We start from the raw sequence: 25,381 nt of genomic DNA, 5'->3' as shown, positions 1-25,381 counted from the left end.
AACATAAATATTCTAATAGTAAACTATTTTGAACTTTATACAGCGACCCTTATATTTTATACCGTAACATTTACTTAACAAAACGACTTCTCATTTCTCGACAGTTCAAATTATGCAAATGGGAATCAAACTTCGGACTCCGTTTTAAAATGAACTTTGTAGAGTCTTGGAAAAGTTCGATACTAGAATATTGACCAGTGAGGCAAAATGTTCCTGTTTTTAAACCGTTATAATTTTTGGAATGATATCAGAAATTTACAGTTTTGTATGAAAAACCCTGTTTGATACTTGACTGACATATTTAAAGTGACTTGTCAGACGTGCTAAATAATGTTGAAAAAAAAACTAATTAAAACCTGCGAAGTTTTCACTCAGCTATAGGCTAATAATAATATTTAATAAGTAACAGGTAAAATGAACTTTACCGAAATTTGTTTGCTGAAATTTTGCTTGGTTTACGTCATTTTTAATTCCATAATCTTTCCATATTTTCTCACTATACAAAAATTAAACAAGCTTTAAGGTTTCCTAAACCAGGGGTATGCAGCCCGATTATGCTGGTAAATTGCTTTGGTTTCGTTGTAGTCTGGGATTGGTAGACGTATATCAGAATTGAGGTACCTGTTGACCTTTTGAGGGCTGATCGTCCTCGCTTCCCTGCCATACGCTATCACGCTGAAACCTAACTTCATATCAAATTCCACTTCTGCGTAAAAATGTATGTCTATGAATTGGAAATTGGAGCACGTCAACTGCCTGCTGGAGCACCAGCGTCGGAGGTGGATCTTGGGGGAGTTTTCAACTATCTGCGATAGTTTATCGGCCCTGATCACAACACAAGCGTATTCGACGTTCGAGTATATTGAAACCTGGAAAAAAAAAGTTGCATAGTTTAATAATGAATCATTATCACGATAGTAACGTTGGTTTAGTTTGTATTGACATTACAAAAATGAAACAAATCGAATGTGGTACACCACTAACGATTATCAGGTTAAACTCTACTTTAACTGACTACTTTCATTTCTTTTATGACGTACATACATCTGATTTAATTTTATATCTATCTGACGGCTTTTTTGTTCAAATGCCCTGTAATCTTCTGATTAGACAGAAGTAACTCATTACTTAGGCGGTGACAGAATGGTGGCCAAGATAAGGCAAAAGAAGCGTCGTTCGTCCGGGAGCAAGATGGGTCGATGATATAATAAAGGTCTCGGGTCGAGTCTAGATGAGGCTAGCACGGGACCGTAGAAAATGGCACGAGAAAGGGGAGGCCTATGCCCAGCACTGGGAGGATAAAGGCTGTGGATGATGATGATGATGAACTAATTACTTACATTATACACCATCCTTCCGTCTCTTGGTTTGACCATTGTGTAGTCAGAGTACATGATACGTTTTGTCTCATCGGTGTCACAAGGCCCAAATCTTTGGACATTCGACATGCCTGAAAAATACAATTGCAATAATGAGGATGTAAATAATTTTGACCTTTCATGTTTAACCTTCTCCTTCCACTTCCACAAAAAATCAATATACAAAAAGAATTAACTAGACGTGGTGTCCCATAAAATAGTTAGATCAAGCCACATGGTGAATAGTGTTACTTAGCCATTATCGGACGACCTACGTCTCTCTCACTGCCATAAATAGCATTTGACGAAAATATATTTTTTGTCGTTCCTTTTAGTCGCATTCAACCAAAGGGCAAGAACGGACGCCTATTCCGGAGACACAAACAAATAAAATCTCACGAAAGTTACTTTTAAATGTTTCTTACTTCGTCGTAACACTATGTGGTTGTCTGCCAAAGTGCTGACTGTTGGAATTCCGATCTTCTCGATGCTACGTTTTACCCAAGTATGGTACATGCCGTAGTCCAGGAACCTGGCTGGAGCCTGACAGCCAGGACCGTATACTCCAAAACCTAGCTGAAAGTGAATAACCTTAATGGAATCCGTTTTCTCTTTTATTGTAAAGCAAGGTTTTAGGTTTTTAGTCCCTGTCACTTGTAACCATCCGTATAAATTTATTTTCTATTTCCTTGTCGATTTGTTTTCTAAAAATAACCTGTGCAAATCTCAACAATATCCTCACTCATATTGATAACCAAGTCCAACAATATCCTCACTCATATGGAAAGAACCATCGACAGCAAACGAAACCCACATAAAAAACACTTACTTCCCAACCCCCTCCACTCCCCATCATACATTTTTGGAAGGAGGTGGATTTATTTAATCGAGGTTACGCATACGTAACTTCGTACATTGTACGTCAAGATAGCCCGAAGAGTTTCGGACTCAACTGGTGTCCTTAACCATTAGCTGACGCGGCGTTCCGGTTGCGAATCGAACTGTTCCAACTGCCATCACCATAAAGAAGGAATCTGATGACAGGATGCTGGCAAGAAGCGATTTTTGCAATTTTACACCAGCACGGTAATACTTACCAATCTCCATCGTGTCCCCATCTTCACGACGAGGATAGCTCCGCTGCGCCAGACGCAGTGACCTCCTCTCACACTCCTGGCACAAGCCGTGTGCGATGGCCACATCGTGTCAATGTCCAACTGAAATACGTTTATCTGTCCATCATGTACTACTTTAGATAAAAAAATCTATTCGCAATTTTTCATGCACTCTGGGCCTCTGACCTCGGTAGATCAGGCTCGTTAGAGGAGTCGCTGTCTGTTATTTTATAACATCATTTATAAGATAATTTGTCTCATTATTTTTGGTAACACAGTTCAAAAACTCAACTTCTCTATGATCGTTCTATTAGCACAAATTCAAAGGTACTGGAAACATTCTTTTTTTATTTCTGAATAAAAAATCTCATCATGATCATCATCATCAGATCGTCTCAGTCCTCTACAGGGCATGGGCTTCTCCCACGGTACGCCACTGAGCTTAACCTTCAGCTCTCCACCTAAAATCCCTGGCCGTTGCCTTACGAATCACCCCACCTGGCTACAGGGCGCCTTGCACTATTCGGAATATACTCTCCCATTTTTCACCCACCAATCTAGTTGTGTTTTTCGTCTCATTACATGATTGAGGCCTTTTATAATTATATTGTAATTTAGAAAACCTACACAATGGTATCGATATTGGACATACTTACTCCAGTTCTTCTGTAGTAATTCTTGCAAGCTTCAGGAGATACATATTCCATCTTATACACTCTCACTCTGGAGTACAAACAGTCTAAAAATAAAGGCAGTGCTTTATACATTATCTAGAATGTTTTAGCATATATTTGCCGTATTGCAAACAAACGCCAAACTTTCTAATGACTTTTGTAATTTTTGTGAAGCCCACTGTGTCCCACTACTGAGAATAGGATTCCTTAAATCCGTCCACGGTTCTCTGTCCTAGGGTAAATGGAACCAGCTCACGCGTTTCGATCGTACCGTCCCCATTTCCTAGGCCACCCACGGCTTCAGAGTCCATCCGCTGGCTCCCATTGTGTGGTGATTTTATAAAAAAACATATTAAGTATGACTCTTTCTGTTAAAAGCATACTTACTATCAGACAAAACCATGGCAAAGAACTGCTGATTGTTAAAATGTGATGGAGGACGACAGATAGGGCGTAACTCTGAAACAAAAGTAAAACTGTGAACCTTACTCGGTTTAATAAAATTAAGTAAACCAAAACAATGTAACATCGCATTAGAAAGAAATATAATAATTCAAGTTTATTCCGTTTTGACAGGTAACCTGACCATAACTAGTCAGTTCAACATTAAGGAAATGTCGTTAGCGGAGAAATTGAATGTTATTTTTATTTTTTCTTACTTTAAACGTTCACTGCTAAGCAGGAAACGTAACTTGTCTGCTTACCCACTCTCACATGATCTGTTTCCAGTTGTATCATAGCAAGTGTACTGAATGTATCCTTAGCGAAGTCCGGGTGATAGGAGTAGTCTCGTATGCCGATACCGGGAGCGCTGCAGTTGTAGCCTAAGACTACTCTAGCTCTTGACCTAGAATAAAATGAATACTAGTAACTAAACGCAGACATTATAAACAAAAAACATTATTCAATCATTCAGCGGTTTGGGATCGCCCGACTAGTGTCGAACTTAACCGGAGTCCTTAATCATGAGCTAACACGGTGGCGAGGTCGCGAATTTGCAGTATGGCAAAAGAACCTTATCTGGGACTGCTAGTCAAATCATCATCATCATCATCTCAGCCTATAGCAGTCCACTGCTGGACATAGGCCTCTCCATAATTTCTCCAGCAGTTCATGGTATTGCTAACCCTTAGGATTAGCAAGCTGAAGTGGCAATGGGCGGGCCACATAGCGCGAAGATTGGACGGCCGATGGGGCAGAAAAGTTCTGGAGTGGAGACCACGTACCACCAAGCGCACTATCTATAGATAAGATCTATAGATAACTATCTATAGATGCACGTCGTATCGCCCGCCCTTCACAGCTTGATAGGTATGCTACAAACTTTACAGCCTAATTATTAATGATCAACTTTCAGGTAGTAACGACTTAGCTGTCTTGCATATTTTTATTTTTGTCTGGCAAAGCTTCACTTTCCTGGGTTTAAATTCTCACTGAACATCAGAAAATGAGAGTATTCACAACGGTAAAGCTTGTATTTTTTAGTTTTTACCTGTCTAGTTGATTGTCAGATTTCAGGCGGCGTTTAGAAAATGCTCGAGATATTGTATACTTGACGGAACCGAGTTCAAAAGTATTCAAGTTTATTCCAGATAGACAGAGCTATTTATCGTAACCCCAACGTAAAGAGACGAGTGTTATAAGTTTGACGTGTCTGTGTGTCTGTCTGTCTGTGGCATTATAGCTTCCGAACGGTTTCAATTAAGTTTGTTTTTTTATTAATTTAGATGAATTATGTGCGAGTGTCTGAGAATACTCGCTTTTTAATAAAAATCGGTCGAACCGTTAAATATTTGGGGGACAGAAAGCGAAACCTTTCACTTTTATCTTTTCTCAACATTCTCCCACATGTTTACGATTACATAGACCTTCTTATTTTAAAGAAGCAAAGATGTTAATGTATTTTCTTACAACGTTGTTACGAGATGAACTGACCGAGTCGCGTTACAATCACATAATAACATAAACACAAACAATTATGAATACTGAAGAGTTGAGAGTTTTAAAATAAAAACAATAAATATTATTTACGTTTATATGTACACATACATTTTTTTAGAGCAAAATCTTATAACCCTCACAACCACTGGGCCAAACTCGATAATTTTTAAGTCAAATTTCACGTTTAATGACCAAGTAAGACAAACGAGTCATCCAGTCTGAAATTTGAAGTAGCAAACATAAAAGAAAAACAATTAATTTGAAAAACATAACTAATAATCAGGGGATACACCATGAACATTAAAAGCAAGACATAGACGATTTCTAAAATATCGAATGATTACCTGAAATCCGTTTTTGGCATAGCGTCGATCTCCGCAGCTGATGCAAGCGCAATCTGTTTTGTCACCAAAACCACGGCCGTCGTGAATCTTTTCTTAAACGCTAAAGAGGAAAAGAAAATGAATTAATATTAATAATGTAACAGCTTGCACTAGATGTGAAACATACCTTATCGAAGCCTATTTGCTTAAAAACTACTCAAGGCTTTTCCTGATGCAGACGAATCAGGAAACCCATCCCTAAGTAACAGGAAGAAGAAGAAGGTCGTCAATGGATTCGTACTTATATTAATTATAAAACTAGGCCATATACGTCCCACAGCCGGGCTCAGGCCTCGTCCCAAATTAGGATCGTTGATCACCACACCCGCTTACTGTGAGTCGGGATTTCAGTTTCCTCGCGATCGATCTTTTTTTTCACCGGTTCTCAGTGATGTCCTAAAATAATTAAGACAGTACATATATCTAACTCTGACAAAGTCGCGTTCAAACCTCCTCGATTCAACTCATACATACAAACCCAAGGTCACCATGATACATAAATATTAGGATTACCACTTACTGTAAGGATAGTAGAGGAATCCAAGCCATGGGTAGGTCTCGATCCGCGCCAGTCCTTCATACACATGTTTGACTCGCGACTTGTCGATACCACATGACATTGTCAGCACTGAAATATTTAAACGATATAGTTACTTAATACTATTCTTCACTACCCAAGATTCATCGCAAGCTATGAGAATGTAAGGGTTAGATGGCATTCTTTTTTTCTTGAAAATCTGGCCTTTTTATGTTACATAATTTTTGAGGCATGACATTTTAGACATAGTCACTTTTGAGAATTTGAAAACTCAATTAAATATCTGAAGTGTTATTCTGATCTCATACCAAAATTAACGAGATCATTCTTTGTATTGCAGTAAAATTAGATGTCAAAAGAAAAGACTAATGGAAAAGGCCAGAAGATAGGAGATGGGCTTTCGCATTTAAGCTTATTTATTTATTTAACAGTAACATCACAAAAATCACTTACCAGCGCCAGTATTTAAACAAGATAAAAAAATTAACCAAAATAATTTACGCATAATTCAATCAAATTTCAATCTTCCTTTGATTCAAACCCGACTATTTTTCACAGTTTTGGTCGCACTTTTGAGATACTCAAAATTTTACATAAAATCTCAATAGTAGACAAACAGATTTTCACACTTTTAAAGAAACTCTCCGAAGAGCATACAAATGTTTATTAAATTTCATATATTTTTTCGAAACAATGAATCAACTACATTGAATGAATACAACGTAATGACACATTCACAACCACGGTCTTCAAAAATATCAGACTTTATTCAGCCGTCAATGTTAGTAAATAAGACAATAGAAATGTTGGAATGATATCCATGTTTTCGTAAACAAATTCTTCTCGGGTCGATCATTGAAGTTTATAATTGGGCATGTCATCTTACTTGTGTATATTATTACAAGAGGAAATGGGATTCGAGAAGCACTCATTTTTATCTGTCGAATCGTTGTCCATTGCTGGACAAACATTTTTGTACGATTCTTTTCGCCTTAGGTCATCTTAGATTTCAGATTTCCTTCAACCTTACGTCATAAGGGCAACCTAATCTAAGTTATTTAGAGCGAATGCCTCCAAAATTTCTTCTTCAGATTTTTGAGTTTCAAAAAAGCAGTAATAAAAGAAATAAAGTTTCTCTTAACTACACTAAAATTTATTTATTTTATAACTTTGTACAAAATCATTACAAGCTACGACTTCTCAAATACGGCAATAACATCTTCACATATTATGAACTATACACCAATACTACATAATTGGTAACGGTAACCAAACGTACAAAAGGTTCAGTTGAAAAAGTTAAAACTAGAGAGTAGTTTACCTGCCCGCAGCAGAATTTGCTTAAAAAGGACGTCATTTCACGTCTGCTCTCAAACAAAAACAAAACTGCATCAAAATCGATCTGTTTGTTTGGGAGCTGCGAAAACTGATTCAATTTTATATCCTACACAAGTTTGTATTTTTGGGAAGTCTGATTGTAGAACACAATATTGAAAACTTTACAATTACTGTGATATGAGAGACTTTTTGAAATTCAAATTCACAATTTTATGAAGGGCGTAAATGTAAAAAGTTTCAGTGCACATGGACGCATATAGTTCATTTACTTTAAATTCGCTTCAAAATCGCACGCCACAGCCATCTTTGTACCATCAGCTTCAAGGTGTCCTGTACCAGGGTATAACATCGGACTTGTTCGATGCAAAAGGAAAGTAAAGTAATCTGGTCTCATTGTACGCAGGAATTTCTGGATTAGTTATACCACCGTTCAACAACCTGATAAACTTCCTTGGATTCAGGACCTTCGCTTCTCTCCCGTAAGCCTGGATACTGAAACGCATTCGATGATGAAAATGTATTTCGACGTCGAAATGTATGTCTATGAATTGGAAGTCTGAGCACTGGATGAGGGGGCTGGAGCACCAGCGTCGGAGGACGATCTTCGGCGGATCAAATACCGCGGAGTCATCAGCTTTCATTACAATGCATGAGTATTCCACATCCGCGTAAATGGAAACCTGGAAACAGTAGACGAAATTTACATCAATAATGCTGCAGACAACTCCTAAGCTATCTACTAAAAATAAATTGAAATCATACATTTTTAACCCACGATGCAAAAAGACAGGTGTGATAAGTTTGACGTGTCTGTCTATCTGTGATTTAATAGCTCCCGAATGGATTAAGCGATTTCAATTTAATTTGTTTTGTTTTAAAAGGCGAATGGTGTACAAGTGTTTTCAGATATGTTTGTTAAAAATCGTTTAAAAGATGAAAGTGGTCCAGAATAACCGAATTTCTGAAAATATACTCGAAGTGAAAGCGCACAAAAAAAGAAAATTTATGAATTTATCAAGAGAATCCTTAGCTTCGTTTGATCAGAGAACTGGTGGTGGGTTACTGTCGGGTTTTTTTTGTACAATTAAACACAAATGTACAAATAAATTCATCGTCTCACAACACGTCTTTTGAACTTTTATACACTTACATTATAGTCCATTTTACCACGAAAAGCATTCACTGCCAGAAAGTCAGTGAAAAGCTCATGTTTTGTTTCCTCGATGTCACATTCACCAAATCTCTGAAGGCGTGACATACCTGAAAAAAATAATATTGATAACCATAATTATTCAACAGCAAGAGACTTCCTATTTCTTTAGACTATGTACTGGTTTATTGTAGTTATAAATTTGTGCAATATAAATCTTCAATAGTTTTTGTACTTCAAGGATATAAATTAATAGTTTTTCAGACGCGACAATCTGAACCACGACCTTCTTACCAGACAAGTGATCAACATATAATTTTGAAATAGACTACAGATATACTCGTCACATAGACATTAGTGAGAGAATCGAACCCACGACCTTCTCTTTGGCAATGGGGATCATTACTAACGTAAACTGGACCATACTATAGTAACTTTCCTACTAATATTATAAATGCGAAAGTAACTCTGTCTGTTACGCTTTCACGTCTAAACCACTGAACTGAAATTTGGTACAGATATAGAGTTGACCTTGAGAAAGAACATAGGATAGTTTTATCCAGGACTTCTGAAGAGTTCTCTTGGAAAGGCGATATAACCTGACCTCGACGCGCGCAAAAAACTAGTAAGACTATAAAGTAAACATCTCACTCTTATTCAAATAAAAAAGGAAAAGTGGTTCTTACTTCTTCTCAAGATGACGTGATTTGACGCCAAAGTAGTGACTGTTGGAGTTCCGATCTTCTCGATGCTCCTTCGCACCCAAGTATGGTACATGCCGTAGTCCAGGAATCTGGCTGGAGCCTGACAGCCAGGGCCGTATACTCCAAAGCCTAGCTGAAAAAGGTCGCTGATCTGATTTTTTGCTTCATATAATGTTGTTGATAGCTGGTGACAGCGGACCAAAATCGATAATGATCTCACAGGAAGATAAAATAAAAATATACTATGTGTTAATCCAGGATATAAACTATCCATGTCCTAAGTTTGGTCTAAATCCGTTCAGTTGTTTTTGCGTGAAAGATTAACAAACATCCATACATACAAACTTTCACTTCACCATTGTAACCAGTTTACAAATTTTGCATAAAGACTCTTCCGCATGACACTATCCTGTGCTTGCCATAGACCGAGATAAATAGAAGAAGGGAAGAGGGATAATTATTTTCAAATTCTTTCCTCAATACACTCCTTCCTTCACACCAGGGTCCATTAAAATCCTGATAAAACTTACCAATCTCCACCTCATGCCCACTTTCACGACAAGGATAGCTCCGCTGCGCCACACACAGCGCCCCCCGCGCGCGCTCCGAGCACATGCCGTGTGTGATGGCCATATGGAGTCTATGTCAAGCTGGAAAACATATCAAGGTTTCTCCTGAACGTGGTAGGTAGTATGGTGCAAGTAAATAGCCCCAGAATTGATACTACGTAAGTTAAGTTGATCGTATTAAATTTCTATTCTTCGCTATATTGCACAAATTAAAATGACTTTTATTAGATAAGGGTATGAGGTACGCCTTGTGAGAAATCCCGAAAAGAATCAGAAATGAAATTCAAATAAGCTGACTTGGAACAAGAAGGTCACCTCTTTTCTTTATGAAGTGCTTTCACCCATTGGCACATATACACTTACAGGTAGAAACTGCTTAAATAATAATATTTTAATATTTTCCATTTAATACTTACACCAGTCCTTCTGTAATAGGACTTGCAAGCTGAGGGCGAAACGTATTTCATCTTGTATATTCTTACTTGAGAGTTCAAACAATCTGAAAATTAGTTATGAAAGCAAAAATATAAAGAATATTGCTCTTCATAAAATACTGGGCAATAACTATAATGGGTAATTTCGACCACCTCTTAAAGCAATACTTTAGCAGTAGTGGAAGCAGGACAGCACTATATACGAAAGTATATTTAATTAATTTTATTTTTTTAATTAATTTTAATGCGGACAACATCACATACATTGTTCTGAACCCAAAGTAAGTTGCTATAGCACTTGTGTTATGGAATTCAGATACAACGAAGGTACCACAAAACAGCTAGACCCGAGACAATGTAGAATTTCTACATTGACCCGACCGGGGATCGAACCCGGGACCTCGGAGCTAGCGACACCTTGAAACCGGTGCTTACGCCACCTGACCACGGAGGTCGTCAAATGATGAATGAACGTCAATTTAGTGAACAATATACTCACTATCAGATAAAACCATGGCAAAGAACTGTTGGTCGGTGAAATGTGATGGCGGTCGGCAAATAGGACGCAATTCTGTAACAAGGATGGAATATCAAGCAGTATATTAAAGTTTATGTTTAAGTGCAAAAATGTGCCTATCAGGTACAATACATTGTCGGCGGTGTTCATTGACCTATGAAAACAGTGCTTCACAACTGCGCAATGTACTACTCGCTTGCTATGTTCTCTAAATTATGCTTTACTCTCATCATCCTCGCCTTTTCCCAACAGTATTTTGGTCGGCTTCCATTCAACCGAATGCAGCTAAGTATCAGTGTTTTTCAAGGAGCAACTGCCTACCTGACCGACCTCCTTAACCCTTCTATCTGGGCAACACAGTATCACAATCCGACTACCAGTAACGACTATCAAAGATGTGTTATTAATAGCCGGGACCCACAAATTAACGTGCCTTCCGAAACACGGAAAATGGCTTTACTATCTCCTTACCAATTCCATGTATGTGATCTGTTTCCAGTTGTATCATGGCAAGTGTACTGAACGTATCCTTAGCGAAGTCCGGGTGATAGGAGTAGTCTCGTATACCGATACCGGGAGCGCTGCAGTTGTAGCCTAGTACAACTTTAGCTTTCGACCTGTAGACATGACAATTAGAGATGAAAAATGAAATTTACAACTTTAATGTTAAGATTTGTTTGATCATCGCTTATGGAACCGAGACTGCAAACGACTAGAATCGGAAAAACTTACTGTAAGGACAGGGAAGGGTTGCACTAGCCTAGTGATACCAGCAGAATGTCAGTCACCACATAGGCCAAATCCCCATATGATATGTGACAAGCATTTGTTTCATCAAAAAATTTGAGTATAGTTTGATTGTAAGATTGAATGATTTGGAAACCCTGGCCATATTGTGGTTTTTAAAAATTCACAAAAATGATTTTCTTATTATATTTCTTACCTAAAATCGTATTTCGGCAATTTGTCGATTTCAGAAGCCGTTGCTAGTGCGACCTGTTTCGTCACCAAAACCACGGCAGTTGTAAATCTTTTCTTATGACCTAAAAATTTAACAAGAAAGGATTATGGTAAGATTTTTTTTCAGAAAATCGATTCTTATGAATAGGATCTCTTGTTTCGCGGAGGATTTTAAAATATTAGATATTAGAAACAGCTTTTGTATCTACATAAATTTACTACATTATATTTTATAGTGGTAAAGGTAATTGATTTTTAACACCGTACACTTTTAAAATAAGATTTTTTAAACCTAATTAAAAATATCAATTTTTGAATAGTAGGGACTGGTTCAAAATTGTTCTTCTAAATAAGGTCCAAGGTCAATCACTTCAAGTGCCAGCAACGGATGACAAGAGTATTGTTGTAAACAAATAAGTTGAAATAACTGTGTAATGTACTTTTACGATGTTCATAACAAAGTTTTGATGTTTGTACTTAAGTCAGCCTAGTATTGGCGGTAATAAGGAAGTTTTAACACTATAGACCAAATACAGAAGGTTAAAACAAGCAGTGATAGTAGCAACTATCATGCAAATTATGGTCGCCTAGTACTCAGTTCTTCACGAGCGCAATGTTTCGAAGAAATTCTGTCAAAAAGCTAAGGTGGACCAAAGGAGGTGCTTTTTGATTGGATCTTTCAGGGTCCACGTTAAAGTGAAAGTATTTACGGCTTACGGTATTAAATCATTGTAGAAAATACTGCCGGCCTACAGGATGTGCGAGCGAGATACCGCTCTTTGGCGTGTATTTCGCTGTCACACTTTCACAGCCATAATAGCATTACTTTAAGACGTGATAGTACAGCCTCAAACCTCTTTTCGTAGAAGGAAGGTTTGCGCCTAAGCTTACGGCGGTTTAGTGAGTTCATTTTACTTGGAATCATTCGAAGTTTGGTGAAACATTTAACAAATTATTTTATTTACACTTCCTTTAGTAGTGGTATTGTAACCATTTTGATAATATCACCGCGACCGCGTTTCAGTATAGCTGTCTGCATGTCAACTGGATCTTCTGAACATATTTACTTAATGAGATTTTATACAGAACAATATTCCAAGTAAAATAAGTACTAAATCATGTTAGCGCGAAACTTTTATTCTGGTGCGTTAAGAAACCGCGTCGGAATTGGCTTTCTATTTCTTTGAAACTCCTACGTTCTTGATGACTGGGCGTATTTTTTTGAGTTATCTTATTGCATGAGTGATAGCGCACCACAAGTCTTATTTTCAGATTTAATTACACAAAATTATTGGTAAATGATTCCAAACAACTCAGCCTCTCGCGGTCTGACTACCAAGTTAACCCAATGTACTAATAGAGTCACAATACATATAGTTTCTACTTATGGAGTAAGCTTTTCATGTGGTAAAGGTGCAAGTTGACAGATACGAGTCCGATGCAAGCAAGTACGAATATACAATTGAACACTGATAACACCGAACCGTACAGGTAAACACCGTAAAATCTGGATTCTAATATAATTTTTTTACGCAGAAAGTACTGCAAAATTTGCAATTAAATGAAAAAAAAACAATAGAAAATTTAACCTCGCACGGGACTCTAACTTATGACTCTCGGTCAAATGTCGCTTTACCAACGAACTTCTAAAGTGGATCAATCTTTAATATATAGCATTGCTACCCCGCAGCGAGCAAACGCAGTGGGGGTATTGGAAGATGTCTTAGCCCACCTAAAGGTCTTCTACAGACTGGTATTAGTATTGAAGCTAAAGATGATGAGTAAAGTACTTACTGTAAGGATAATATAAAATCCCAAGCCAAGGGTAGGTCTCGATCCGCGCCACTCCCTCATACACATGCTTAACTCGAGACTTGTCTATACCACATGACATTTTTGCTGTTAACACTGAAAATATATTATGTCTAAAATTTCCATGTAGTCCGTTTTTTGTCCTTTTTCTTAAGTAAGTATAATTTAAATGCTTTGTGCAGGGGCACAGAGCATTTAAATTATGGATTATTAATAGGTTTTTAAAATCGAAATTCCCACGTTTTTTTAAATTTCAAATTTTATCAAAATCGGTACAGCTTTTTTTATAGTTGTAAATTGCATTGTCCTCGAGTTTGAAGCTACTCTGAAAATATCAGCCTGCTAACTTATCGGGAATTTCGGGAAGTGCCTCAAAATTGAGTTACAAAAATCCAAGCGGTACGACAAACAAACGAGAAAGAGTGTACATAAAAATGTGGGTGAATATTTGTTCTAAGTGGGGATCGAACCCGCGATACATCGCGCAGAGTGGGTTTGGCTTGCTGACCTTTTACACTCCGCTATCCGTGCAGTCATTAATTGCTATAAAGTTTGTCCAGCAGTCGTTTCTAGTTCTCTCTCTCTTGACAAACAACATATCTTTTTTTAACTTGTTCGACTTCCATATACGTAATATAATATACATTCTATAGTAAATAATAATATGTTCCCTCAAATCAGAGCCACCTAACCTCCTGAAGATGTCACGTGGGTTGTCTACACACGAAATTCAGTATTTTATAAAACCAGAAACTGACCTATACTCACAGCCTCTATTTGAAAATAATAAAATAATTACTTACCAGTATTCAAACAAGATGAAATACTGAACCAAAATAACGGTTGCATCGTTCAATCTGATTTAAATAACGACAATATCTCAAAAAAAGAAATATGTCTTTAATTATTTATTTAATACTGTCTTTAAACGAATTTATATCATAATTACATGTACTTGCTTATAAATGTATACTTTTAATTGCACTCAACACGGCTCTAATGTTTTAGTAAATTAACTTCGCAATATTATTTTGACCGATGCCCGCAATGATTACAAACAAACTGGATCACTTTGACACGCAAATAAAAACCTAGTTTTATTCAGATTACAATATTAGTAAAACAAACAATAGAAATGTCGGTGATATCTATTGCTTTTAATAAACAAAAACATTAGAAATAAACAATAAGACACGGTTGAAGAATTTCTGCCTTGCACCTTAATAAGAGGAAAATACAATTTTCGGACAAAACATAGCAATCTTGATGTGGAAGGTCAAGGATCAACTACTCTCTCTAAGCTACGTTTGACGCGGTTGGGCCGTAGACGGGTGACCGTCTTTGTCACAACGATTTCCTCCGTCTTTCGGAAGGCACGTTAAATTGTGGGTCTCTGCTATTATTCCTACATCTTTGACAGATGTTACAGGTAGTCAAAAGCTTAAAAGTATGACAACCAGTCTAACCAAGGGTATCGTTTGTCTAGGTAACTGGTTTGAGGAGGTCAGATAGGTAGTCGATCCTTATACAAAAGACTTTTGACCTGGCAGTACCGACCTTAATTGTTTGCAATACTGGCTCATATCGGCGTGACCACTCGATCTGCTTTTATTATTACTCGTTATAACGAAACTGGTTTTCTAAGAAAATGCATGGATGAGCCACCTCCCTCAGTCAAGTGACATTTTGACAATCTTTGAGAGATAACGCTTAAAATTTGGTAATTGACAGGTACAAAGGCGTTTGCAGGAACGACGCACAGCGAACGCATAGCAAGATATTCAACGTATGGAGGTTCTTACTTGTTCTTCTTCATACGGAACCACGGGACTAGAGTCATCAATACTAACGTTTTGGAAGTGCCTGAAAATGTCCTATCTATACTAATATATAAAGCCCAAGAGTTAGTTTGTTTGTTTGCTTGAACCCGCTAATCTCAGGAACTGCTGGTTGAAATTGAAAAATTCTGTGTTGTATAGACCATTTACCGAGGAAGGTTTTAGGCTATATACCATCACGCTGCGACTAATAGGAGCGAAGATACAATGGATAATGTGGAAAAAAACAGGGAAAATTATTCATCTTCGAGGGCTTCCGTTCATAAATTCCTAACTTATATCTTCTAACCACGCGGACGAAGTCGCGAGCAACAGCTAGTTCGAAATAGAAACATTTCGATTTAACTCATCTTTGAGCACTTTGCTATCTGTGCGTTACGGTTACAAGTAAACAGTGACGCTGTATGCACACACACAGTAAACACATCCTTGTCTTGTGTGAGACTGCCACACAAATTCATGCTTAAATTGTAATTGCTGTCTATATTGAACATGTCCTTAGAATAAAAACTCCAAACATTTCATTTATTCATTTGTTTATTTCCACACAAAACAGTATAAAATCACAACATTAAATAATATGTACAAAGTAAAGTGTATTTCAAATGTACGGTGCCACTTATTATGTACCTACTGAATCTTTACCAGCAGACGGAAATAGTGATTGATATTGGCAGTCAAAACTATGCGAAAAAAAATATTAAAATGGAAGAAAAATAAAAATAATTACAACAATTACCATAATAGTGGTTATAGTTTCAGTTCAAGTCGCTCGCCGTTAAATAAATACCCAGTATGGAGCTAACTCTGTACATAGTATTTTTTTAATATTTAAGTCGTTCAATTAGTCCGCAACACGTTCTTCAATATTCTCTTCAACATGGCTACAAGAGGTCTATTCACATTCGTCACGCGTAACCTATTGTTCTTGGGTTCAAACTCATCTTGATCATCTTCATTAATCCTAGCGATTTCTGAAAATTCAGACTCACTGGAATTTCCAGAATCTGAGCTATATTCGTCACTGGACTCAGTAGTGACCTCTGGTCCCTCTGTGGTTGTAGTAGTTGTTGTGGTTGTGACCAAATGATGAACACCAAACTTGTATGGATCGACGTAAAACTCTTGATCAGGCAAAGTCGTCGGCTCCTCAAAGAAGTAGATCATGTAGGGATATCTAGGCTCTAGCAAGGGTACTGGCAACCCATGAGGGTAGAACAGCTCGTTAGTGTACTTCCTATACGCCTTGACATCGATTACTTTTATTTTCTGTCCATACGCACTGATTTTGTAAACTACCTCGTGAGTGTAGTATATTTCAACAGCGAAGTCGACCTGAAAGTTTAATGAAATTCAGTCAAGTGCAAGTTGCACTCGCGATTAGGGTTCTGTTAAAAAGGCTGCAGAAAAATTATTCTTACAAAAATATTTTTATGTACGGTCCGTACATCGGTGGCCATGATGGTCACCCATCTACCCACCAACCGCATCAAGCGTAGCTTAACCTGTGATGGATTCACTTTTGCGGTTATAGCTTACCCACGAGCTCCTCGCGCGCGTCACGAGCGCTTCCTAAGATACTTAAGTGCTTTTTATCTTCCTTACCAAACACTGTATTCGTTTTTCTTTAGCCTATTTGTACGGAACCCTCAGCATATTACTATAATGTCAAAGAATTAGGACCTGTAAGATGCTGAAGTCGTAGCACTCGGGTAGTGGGTTAGTGCACCATCGGCGCAGGCGCAGCTCTGGCATGGTGGCGCTCGGTAATGTCGAAATGGCAGAGGTCTTGTGATACACATGCATCACGATGCACGAGTAGTCCACGTTGGCAACTAACGTCAACTGAAAATGTACATATGTCAACATTGTGATGTGATAACGGAAGGTTTACTTCCCAGTATTTGTAAAGATCGCCCGACTAGTTTCGAATCCGGAACTGATGAGTTAGAATCGCACGCCTTTTTTTTATCCGGGGTGAAACTCTAATGACTTTAACCCACGCCGAGGACACGGCGAGGGGATATGTCGGACTCCCACTGACTAAACACACCCCGGGCCCCTTCAGCTGCCTGAGCCAGAGTCATGGGATCGCTCGCGCATGCTCAGCGCGACGCGCACGCCTGCCGTTTCTTTCGATTAAGGACTCCGGTTCGGTCTTAAACGAGTCGGGCGATCCCGATAAATACGTGAATGCTTTTAATAATTTATGTTTCTCACAAAAGTTATAATACTCGTATTAATGTAAAAGAAGAATTTGAATGCGGTCTGAGGTCAGAAAGTTCAGGTCGGACAGTCAATCTGTTGTCTGCCAAACAATTGTCAAAAACTTCCTATAAGTTTTCACATTCAATTTTGTCAGCTATGAATAGTCCTGAAAATGCATTTTTATTTTTTTGTCATAGTATATTTTAATGTCAATATTTTAATCATAGCTATCTGAAATACAAATCAGATTTGTAATTTTTATACAAAGTCAAAATCTACGTATTTTAAAATCTATGTATTTTAGATCATAAATTTTAAATTTTCTATGCATACATGTACATGTAAGTTAAGCTTTCACACCTAAATAGCTGGCAAGAAAGTTTACTGACGGCTTGTATTAACACCAAGGCTGAGGGTAACAATAGTAGTTCCTAATTGAAATGAAATGAAATGAAAAAGAACCATTTATTCTGTAAGTAGGATATATCATCACTTTTACATGACATGTCTTTTTTTTGGGAACGCTGGAGTCGACATTTCCTATCTGACTACCCTGAGAAGAAATGTCGAAACAAACTGAGGGATCACAGTCTCTTTTGAAGTCCAGACAATTTCAGTACGAATAGATATGCATAAACCAATTCACGGTATTTCTTTGGACTGGCCTTTTGAAGAAAGTACTAGATCGATGTGAGCAAGGGAAAAAAAGAAACTCACTCAAATCGCCAGTTTGAGAAACTACAAATGAAATATACCTGCATAAAGTATATACTTACAATAAAATAAATAAAACAAAAAAGATTGAAAAAATAAATAATAATAATTCGGTAAACATTATATGTAAAAGCACATTATAATGACTTACGTTATACGAGACGAATCCGAGTCTTGTTGGGTTGACGGAGGCGGGGAGTATGGAGGTATAATCTGTGAACAACTCGGCTTTCGTCTCCTCGGGACGGCAGGGACCGAAACGCTGAATAGAATCCATGCCTAAGATGATAAATGTTTTATAATAGAGCATATTTATAATAGAGCTTTGTTGATGGTAATGAACAAGTCCTATAAGAGTGGTTTCTTAGGTTTACGCGAATGTTAGACATTGAAATAAAACTACTTTTACGGTTTTTATTGCAGTTTACTTATGGATTTTAGTTTCCGACTTTCGTTTGTGCCGGTGACCATGATACCTGCAAAGGTGTCGAAAGTTTGTTTTCATTTGATCAAATCAATTAAAACTACGAAGATAAAATGCGTCAAAGATGAGATGGTGAAAAATATGAAAGTTGGAGCGAATAACGTCACCGGTCGGTGAAACGTATTGACAAGTGACGTCACTCGAAATTTTGTGTACGATTATTAGTAATAAAAATTAAGATTTTTTGTGGTCATTACGATTATCAAATTATATATAATTTTGTATTTCTAAAGCCCGGTTTACATTTGAACAACGCCGTGTGAGTTGCACTGAAAGCATTGCATAACAATACGATTCTAATATGTATAATATCACAACTAGTCCAATATTTCTCGCATCTTCTCAATGAGGCTTAACTATAGAATAAGCATAATCGTAAGACGACCATTATTAGTATCTAAAATGAGATTTATAGTAATGGAGATCAGGTGATGGAACTTTTTTCTAGAAACTAACTTCTCCTTATCACAAGATGGTTCGGAGCTAATCTGGTGACAGCTGGTCTCCCGATCCTGGCAAGGCTGTCGGTCACCCATTTGCTGTAGATCCCGTAGTCCATGAAGCGAGCCGGAGCGTTACAGCCGGGCCCGTACACACCGATCCCTAACTGAAATCATGTATTACAGTAAGTAAACATTTTAAAAATGTTAAGAAAACAAAATAAAATTAATAGTGTGAAAAATACATTAAAAACACACATATTTTCATAAGACTGTGACTTCATAAGGGCCTATAATCTAGTTGTAATCGATTTTAGCTTCTTATGTGTTATTTACAATTACTTTTATTTTTTTCCCGGAAATAAACTGGTTTTGTGATTAACTAAACGAAAAGAAAACATTATTATCTCAGCTTGGAATCATCCAGTACAGGGTAAAGGCCTAATCTACATTACCGCGTACTATATTACAATATTTTTTGTCAAGGGAAAATGCACTATCCACTAAATACTATAAGCCTCTCTTTGTACCGCATCAGGGCAAATATCTTCGGTAGACTTCCTGATTATGTTAATAAATGGTGAAACCTAACATCCTAACATTACAGACCTATTAAAGTGACTTTAATACATCTTTAAAACATCAATGGTTAACAAATATTAAATTTACAAACAAAAATAATGGAGAACACATTCTTTACACGGGGATAAACTGGCAGGAAGTCTGGTTCTGGTCATCGACGTGGCTTCCTAGACTATTTATTACACTAATGGCTAAATTAGCATAACTTAGGGAGGGGGCAACTCTGTTCTGTACTGCATCGCGACAGGTTGAGTTGATCGATTGTTTTGATACTCAACTATATTCAGTAATCATTTATTTCTTGCTTTGCCTTCCTTTCAGAATTCATACGAGAGTTAAACGCATGCAACTATGTCGCCCGGGAAACTCTGATTAAACCGGGGTGTATCGTATCCTTATTATTACAATTTACTGGACTTTTAAAGGGGCGGACTACTAAGAACCGTGTGTGAGGCAAAAATACTGCAGACCAAGGATCTTCTTCGTCCACTTGTTTCCGCCTATAAATTTTTGGGACCAGCTTTTTGTGAAGGAGTCTAGTTCATTCCTCTTTCTTCTTCTAGATCTGCTGTTATACAGCATTATTTCATGATGATAAATTTGAAAGTAATTCTTTATTTTGCAGTCCAAAGGGTGAGATACAAAACAAATTTTCCTAAAAATTCAAATTGGGAAAACTAAGCCCCAAAAGACGAGATAGCATATAAGTGACTTTTTGCTGCATACAGCATACAGCGGATTTCAGAGTTTAAGCTTTTTACCCGAGGATTACGTCTAGTTACCAGTTGCCATCGATTCCGTTGTCTGGTGACCAGTACGGTACCGCTTCGCCAAATGCAGTCTTCTCCGGAAGTGGCTCGCGCGCATGCGTAGTGCGTCGGCCACAGACTTGCCATGTCCAACTGTAAACATTTAGAAATTCTTGTCATAACTAATCATGTTTATTCAACAGTCAACTTCTAACGTTAGTGTTGACATACCATTTCTTTCTAGCTACAATACAGGGCTACGAAGGAGTAATGTGGCTATTTCTCAATAGAACTTCAAAAACAAATGCGTAAAGTTTTCAACTCATATCTACTTAAATAGGTTACATGACTTGTGAACTCCTTGCTTTTAAACGAATTTTATTTAAGAATTCACCTTTCTCCAAAGAGGATACAGATAACATTTTGATAAACCTTTTCAGAATTCTGTCAGGCAGTATTGACCTTTTGTTTTTATTCAATAGCTCAAGTTCTATGTATTTTTTTTCGATATTACTGCACAAAATTCTAAAAAAACTCATTTATGGAGATCACAAGTGTGTAAGCGGAGCGAAATTTAAAAGTCTATAATTGATTTCTTATACCATTTTTTGTAAAATTATTCATATTAATGTCGTGGAATTACTAACATATATGTAGACCCTATAAATAATAGTCACTTACTCCGGTTCTCCTGTAGAAGTGTTGGCACTCGTCTTGCTTAACGTACTCCATTTTGTATACCATGACCATATCACTGGAGCAATCTAAACAAAATAATATTTTTTCTTTATTTAAAAAAAAACGACTCCCGCACTAACGAATTTAATCCTTGTGTCACGTGCACAACAACACCCAGACTCAGAACAAGTATTTGTGGATCACATAAATGCTTGTCCTATGCGGGAATCGAACCCGCGACACGTCCCACAGTGGGTTTGGCGTAGTGACCTCAACCACTCGGGATACGTGCAGTCAAATGTTGATGTAGTCCCGGCCGATATTTACACAGAGATAGTTTTTATTTTACTCAAATACCTAAAAAGGGTTTCAAGAAAAAATATATGTGTGCAAGAATGAATGTAAATTATTTGAGGTTTTATTATATCTATAATAAGGTACGTTTTCCAAGTACATGTTTCTCACCTTGCGTCAGTGACATGGCATATATCTGTGACGACGTCATACTCTTGGGAGGAGGACAAATGGGGCGAAAAACTGGAAACAATAATAGTATTTTCAAGAAATTGAAATGCTTTAGATATACTTAAAATAATAGCAGTTGCCCGCGACTTCGTCCGCGTGGTTAGAAGATATAAGTTATGGCACCTTGGGTTAAAATATCGCAATTCTCTTACGGAACCCTAATATTTTTGAAATAAATACCCTATGTTCAGCGGGGATAATGTAGCTTCTCAGCAGTGAAATAAGTTTGCAATGCGGACCAGTAGTTTTGAAGCCTTTTCGTGTCAAACAAACAAACAAAAATATCTTTCCTCATTTCATTAACCTTTAGTCGAGCAATTCGACTCGCTATCCGGCTCTCGTTTGATTAGGACCCAGATTCAACTCGAAAGTAGACGAGCAAAATAAATACATTTGAGATATCAGGATTCCACTCATCATCAATTCAAGATGATCATTTTTACGTTTATTTTTAATTTTTATAGCAGAGATGCATGAATCAAACTCTCAAAATACTTAGTAATTTATAACTTTTTTGCCGTTTAAATAGATAAATAAATATATTAGAAACGTTCATTTTCATAGAATCACAATTCATTGATAGACATAACGGCTCGCTATGCCACCCCTACTTATAAAATTTAAGGCAAATCAATTTTTAGATTTGTTAAAGTAAAGGCAAAAATACGGGTCAAATAATTCTTTACATCTGACGAAGTCTACATCCCTAATTTCAGTATCTGACGAATTATACTTTCTTATTCATAAAATACTTACTTTGTTTCATCATAAATGTATCCAACTGTATAATAGCGAGAGTATTGAATGAATTACTATCGAAATCCGGGTGAAAAGTATAGTCTTTGACTTTAATATAAGACCCGCTGCAGTTGCTGCCTAACACCACACGGGCTAAGGACCTGAAAAAGATGATTTGATAGTAACTATTGTGAGAAAGATTCATTATTAAATGATGTAACGGTTTACTCACGCGTATTTATCGGGGTAGAGTAGAGTCGAACTGACGTCAGCAGCCGTGCATCTCGCGATCCCGCCTGTTCATGATTAAGGACTCCAGTTGGGTCCGAAACTAGTCGGGCTACCCCGTTACATCATTTAATAAGATGATTTGAATTTAAAAACAAATAAGAAAATCTTTAGACTAGTTGCATGTCTTTTTACGACTCCTGCAGTAAAAAGGGATACATAATCTTTCCGTAGGAAGGCGTCACAAACATTTAAGTCAAGTGCTCAAAGACACCCAGACACAGAACAAGCATTCGTGGATCCCACTAACGTTTGTGCACACGGGGATCAAACCAGCTGGACTTGCTGACCTCAATCACTCGGGTATTCGTGCAGCAATTCTTCGTCATTCATCTCGCTTGACGAGCTGGCAAATCGAAAACGACCGGTAGAAGAGGCATCTCTTGTTGAAAAGGATTAACCACCTCTTTTTAATCAAAGTTTTCTGACTGACGATCTGAAATTTCCGTACTTTTTCTTAATAACCACTCCCGTGTTAGTCCCTTGAACCTTTGTATGGTGAGGGGTTTCCTTCAAGTTAGAAGCACAAAGACACCCAAACCCAGAACGAGCATTTGAAGATGCTCATTGTATTTTGGCGACCTCTACCAGTGGGCTACATTTCAAATACTTGATAAATCAAACCCCCTTTACCTGAAGTCGTCCTTCGGATATTTATCGATATCTAGTGCCGTCGCTAACGACATCTGTCGCGTTATCAATATGATTGTAGTCGTCACCAAGTCATCATCTGCAACCACGTTACGATACACTAAAACTTAGAGAATTTAGGAAGGTAAAGAATAAGGCCCTTGCCCAACTGTAGGCTCCCACAAAGGAGGTTTATTCGGAAAGGACAGAGAAAACAAAAAAACTATTTTAATCAAAATTTTATTTAAAGCATTTCAGTTGTTTTCATTCGAATCGATAAAAGGAAGTTGAACTAAGACTCAATTTTGAAAAAAGAAATGAACATTAGTTAACTCAACGCTTACTAAACTAAACTCAGTAAATGTGTTTCGTTAACTGTTTTTACTTCTGAAAGTTAGTTTATCTAAAGCACTTGAAGCACTGGATTAAGGTTCACACGATAAAGGAATGAGGTTATCTGTATATGGTTTTGCATGGAAAGCGGTAATTTTGCTTTACTTGCCACCGGTTTTGATTGTTACGGTTATAGGTCAAGTATTTGAAATATGAATAGTTAACCTGGCTCTGGTAAACACGGCCTTTACTTAAATTAAAAAAATTAAAAAACCCGGCAGAAAAAACCGCATCCAAATCGGTTCACCCGTTTAGGAGCTGCAGTGCCAACGGGTACACTTAACAGTCAAACATAAAACCCCTGTATCTTCTTTGGGGGTTAACATGCTACCGTTTTGACTACTCTACATTACTTAACTTTAATTTCAGTTTTCACTTCTAATTTTGAACATTTTTCCCGTAATACATTATTCTGGTAAATACTTTCTAAATGAAAAAAACCTTAGTCAAACATAAAATACAACATAAACAAAAAGAAATACTTACGAATGCCAACTGGATAGTATAAAAGTCCCAGCCACGGGTAGGTTTCTATCTTAGCTACTCCTTCCCTTACTTCCTGATTCGCGGAGTTATCAATACCACAACTACCTCTATCTGTAATAATTAATCGATTTAAGCATTTAAAAGCCTGGCTCTTGCTCAGCAGTGGGACGCAGTGGGCTAGATAAAAAAAACATTTTAAAACCCACGTTTAAATTTACATTAAAATTTTATAAAAATCGCCGTTTTTATAGTTGTAATTGCATTGTCATAGGGATTGAAGCTACCCTGATTTTGAAATTTAAGCTTGCTAGTTTATCGGGAAGTGTATCAAAAATAAGTTAAATAAATCCAATAGCAACATAGCAATTAGCTATAGCAGCTTAAGAAGCGTTGGAATTCGTACAAGACAAATACAAAGTGTGTTTTAAATAAGATTTATAATTAATACGAATAAAGATAATCTTTACTTACAACTTGATTCCAATCGCCTTACAAACGCACTTAAAGTAACCAACAACATTTTTGCATTGAACATCATTGACAACTTAGTAAATTAAAATAAAAACAATTTAAAAACGAAACACAAAATCACTGATAAACAAAAACCAATTCCGATTTAAAAAATACCAAAATAAAATAATTATATTTTAAATTGTTCTTTTTTATTTCACAAATAACAAATGGTTTTTTATTTTTTCTTTTAACACTGTGACGAAGTACACAGCTCAATTATATCTAGCCAGATTGTAATATGTCACCAGTATATATTTTGTCGTATGTTTTATTTATATTCGAACGACAAAATCATAGTTGTTTGTTATTTATAATAATAAGTAATCGATCTTATTAAACTATAGTTTATATGTTATCATTTCTGGTAAGCACTTTGTGTAAACACTATGAGAGTAACATTGCTCCTTTTTTTCATGGAATAATATTAAAAAAATATTTAGTTTTAATTTATAATTAAATAAATTAGACAGATAAATAATAAACTTAAAAAACTTGTTTTTATATCATTTATTAAATTAATATACAAAATTGTACAATATGATGGAAGGACGTCTATTACCCAAAATCCTTGTCCCTTCAAGCATATACTTAAAAAACATGCTTCCGCAGTAACTAATTAATA

At 36.8% G+C, this 25,381-nt stretch overlaps 5 protein-coding genes across 5 annotated transcripts; all 5 read right to left on the bottom strand.

Annotated features, from left to right (window-relative positions):
• Positions 1–459: 459 nt before the first annotated feature.
• Positions 460–2,175, bottom strand: LOC113503215. The gene is made up of 3 exons (XM_026885101.1): positions 1,784–2,175; positions 1,341–1,450; positions 460–869 (listed from the first exon to the last, which is right to left on the bottom strand). Exons 1-3 carry the CDS (start codon positions 1,872–1,874, stop codon positions 519–521), a joined length of 552 nt encoding a protein of 183 aa, XP_026740902.1. The 5' UTR covers positions 1,875–2,175; the 3' UTR covers positions 460–518.
• Positions 2,176–3,343: 1,168 nt separating this feature from the next.
• Positions 3,344–6,843, bottom strand: LOC113502974. Its single transcript, XM_026884753.1, has 5 exons — positions 6,463–6,843; positions 5,992–6,099; positions 5,433–5,532; positions 3,852–3,994; positions 3,344–3,606 (listed from the first exon to the last, which is right to left on the bottom strand). The coding sequence occupies exons 1-5, from the start codon at positions 6,512–6,514 to the stop codon at positions 3,500–3,502; spliced, it is 510 nt and encodes a 169-aa protein (XP_026740554.1). The 5' UTR covers positions 6,515–6,843; the 3' UTR covers positions 3,344–3,499.
• A 2,282-nt stretch (positions 6,844–9,125) lies between these two features.
• Positions 9,126–13,575, bottom strand: LOC113503113 (complement C1r subcomponent-like). Its single transcript, XM_026884931.1, has 7 exons — positions 13,476–13,575; positions 11,665–11,764; positions 11,193–11,338; positions 10,704–10,775; positions 10,187–10,269; positions 9,732–9,851; positions 9,126–9,334 (listed from the first exon to the last, which is right to left on the bottom strand). Exons 1-7 carry the CDS (start codon positions 13,573–13,575, stop codon positions 9,155–9,157), a joined length of 801 nt encoding a protein of 266 aa, XP_026740732.1. The 3' UTR covers positions 9,126–9,154.
• Positions 13,576–16,116: 2,541 nt separating this feature from the next.
• Positions 16,117–18,656, bottom strand: LOC113503084. The gene is made up of 3 exons (XM_026884896.1): positions 18,405–18,656; positions 17,015–17,176; positions 16,117–16,666 (listed from the first exon to the last, which is right to left on the bottom strand). Exons 1-3 carry the CDS (start codon positions 18,561–18,563, stop codon positions 16,172–16,174), a joined length of 816 nt encoding a protein of 271 aa, XP_026740697.1. The 5' UTR covers positions 18,564–18,656; the 3' UTR covers positions 16,117–16,171.
• A 351-nt stretch (positions 18,657–19,007) lies between these two features.
• Positions 19,008–22,671, bottom strand: LOC113502989 (serine protease 30-like). The gene is made up of 5 exons (XM_026884770.1): positions 22,468–22,671; positions 21,652–21,723; positions 21,190–21,272; positions 20,542–20,661; positions 19,008–19,344 (listed from the first exon to the last, which is right to left on the bottom strand). The coding sequence occupies exons 1-5, from the start codon at positions 22,652–22,654 to the stop codon at positions 19,189–19,191; spliced, it is 618 nt and encodes a 205-aa protein (XP_026740571.1). The 5' UTR covers positions 22,655–22,671; the 3' UTR covers positions 19,008–19,188.
• Between the last annotated feature and the right edge of the window lie 2,710 nt (positions 22,672–25,381).

Source organism: Trichoplusia ni, chromosome 18 (assembly GCF_003590095.1).
Source record: "Trichoplusia ni isolate ovarian cell line Hi5 chromosome 18, tn1, whole genome shotgun sequence".
NCBI classification, from domain to species: domain Eukaryota; kingdom Metazoa; phylum Arthropoda; class Insecta; order Lepidoptera; family Noctuidae; genus Trichoplusia; species Trichoplusia ni.
The sequence above is the reverse complement of the archived record's forward strand: the minus strand, read 5'-3'. Positions and strand labels throughout refer to the sequence as shown.

Excerpts from the sequence above, each read along its gene's own strand:
- LOC113502989 (XM_026884770.1), bottom strand. The coding sequence starts at position 22,654 with ATGAATCTTTCTCACAATAGTTACTATCAAATCATCTTTTTCAGGTCC. Across the intron at positions 21,724-22,467 it reads TACATTTATGATGAAACAAA|TTTTTCGCCCCATTTGTCCT; the intron begins GTAAGTATTTTA and ends TATTGTTTCCAG. Across the intron at positions 21,273-21,651 it reads TGCCATGTCACTGACGCAAG|ATTGCTCCAGTGATATGGTC; the intron begins GTGAGAAACATG and ends TATTTTGTTTAG.
- LOC113503215 (XM_026885101.1), bottom strand. The coding sequence starts at position 1,874 with ATGTACCATACTTGGGTAAAACGTAGCATCGAGAAGATCGGAATTCCA. Across the intron at positions 1,451-1,783 it reads CCACATAGTGTTACGACGAA|GCATGTCGAATGTCCAAAGA; the intron begins GTAAGAAACATT and ends TGTATTTTTCAG. Across the intron at positions 870-1,340 it reads ACGGAAGGATGGTGTATAAT|GTTTCAATATACTCGAACGT; the intron begins GTAAGTAATTAG and ends TTTTTTTTCCAG.
- LOC113503084 (XM_026884896.1), bottom strand. The coding sequence starts at position 18,563 with ATGCTCTATTATAAAACATTTATCATCTTAGGCATGGATTCTATTCAG. Across the intron at positions 17,177-18,404 it reads TCGGATTCGTCTCGTATAAC|TTGACGTTAGTTGCCAACGT; the intron begins GTAAGTCATTAT and ends GTACATTTTCAG. Across the intron at positions 16,667-17,014 it reads ACGACTTCAGCATCTTACAG|GTCGACTTCGCTGTTGAAAT; the intron begins GTCCTAATTCTT and ends TTAAACTTTCAG.
- LOC113503113 (XM_026884931.1), bottom strand. The coding sequence starts at position 13,575 with ATGTCATGTGGTATAGACAAGTCTCGAGTTAAGCATGTGTATGAGGGA. Across the intron at positions 11,765-13,475 it reads GATTTTATATTATCCTTACA|GTCATAAGAAAAGATTTACA; the intron begins GTAAGTACTTTA and ends TTAAATTTTTAG. Across the intron at positions 10,270-10,703 it reads TGCCATGGTTTTATCTGATA|ATTGTTTGAACTCTCAAGTA; the intron begins GTGAGTATATTG and ends ACTAATTTTCAG.
- LOC113502974 (XM_026884753.1), bottom strand. The coding sequence starts at position 6,514 with ATGCGTAAATTATTTTGGTTAATTTTTTTATCTTGTTTAAATACTGGC. Across the intron at positions 6,100-6,462 it reads TTGTTTAAATACTGGCGCTG|TGCTGACAATGTCATGTGGT; the intron begins GTAAGTGATTTT and ends TAAATATTTCAG. Across the intron at positions 5,533-5,991 it reads ATTCCTCTACTATCCTTACA|CGTTTAAGAAAAGATTCACG; the intron begins GTAAGTGGTAAT and ends TTTCCTCTTTAG.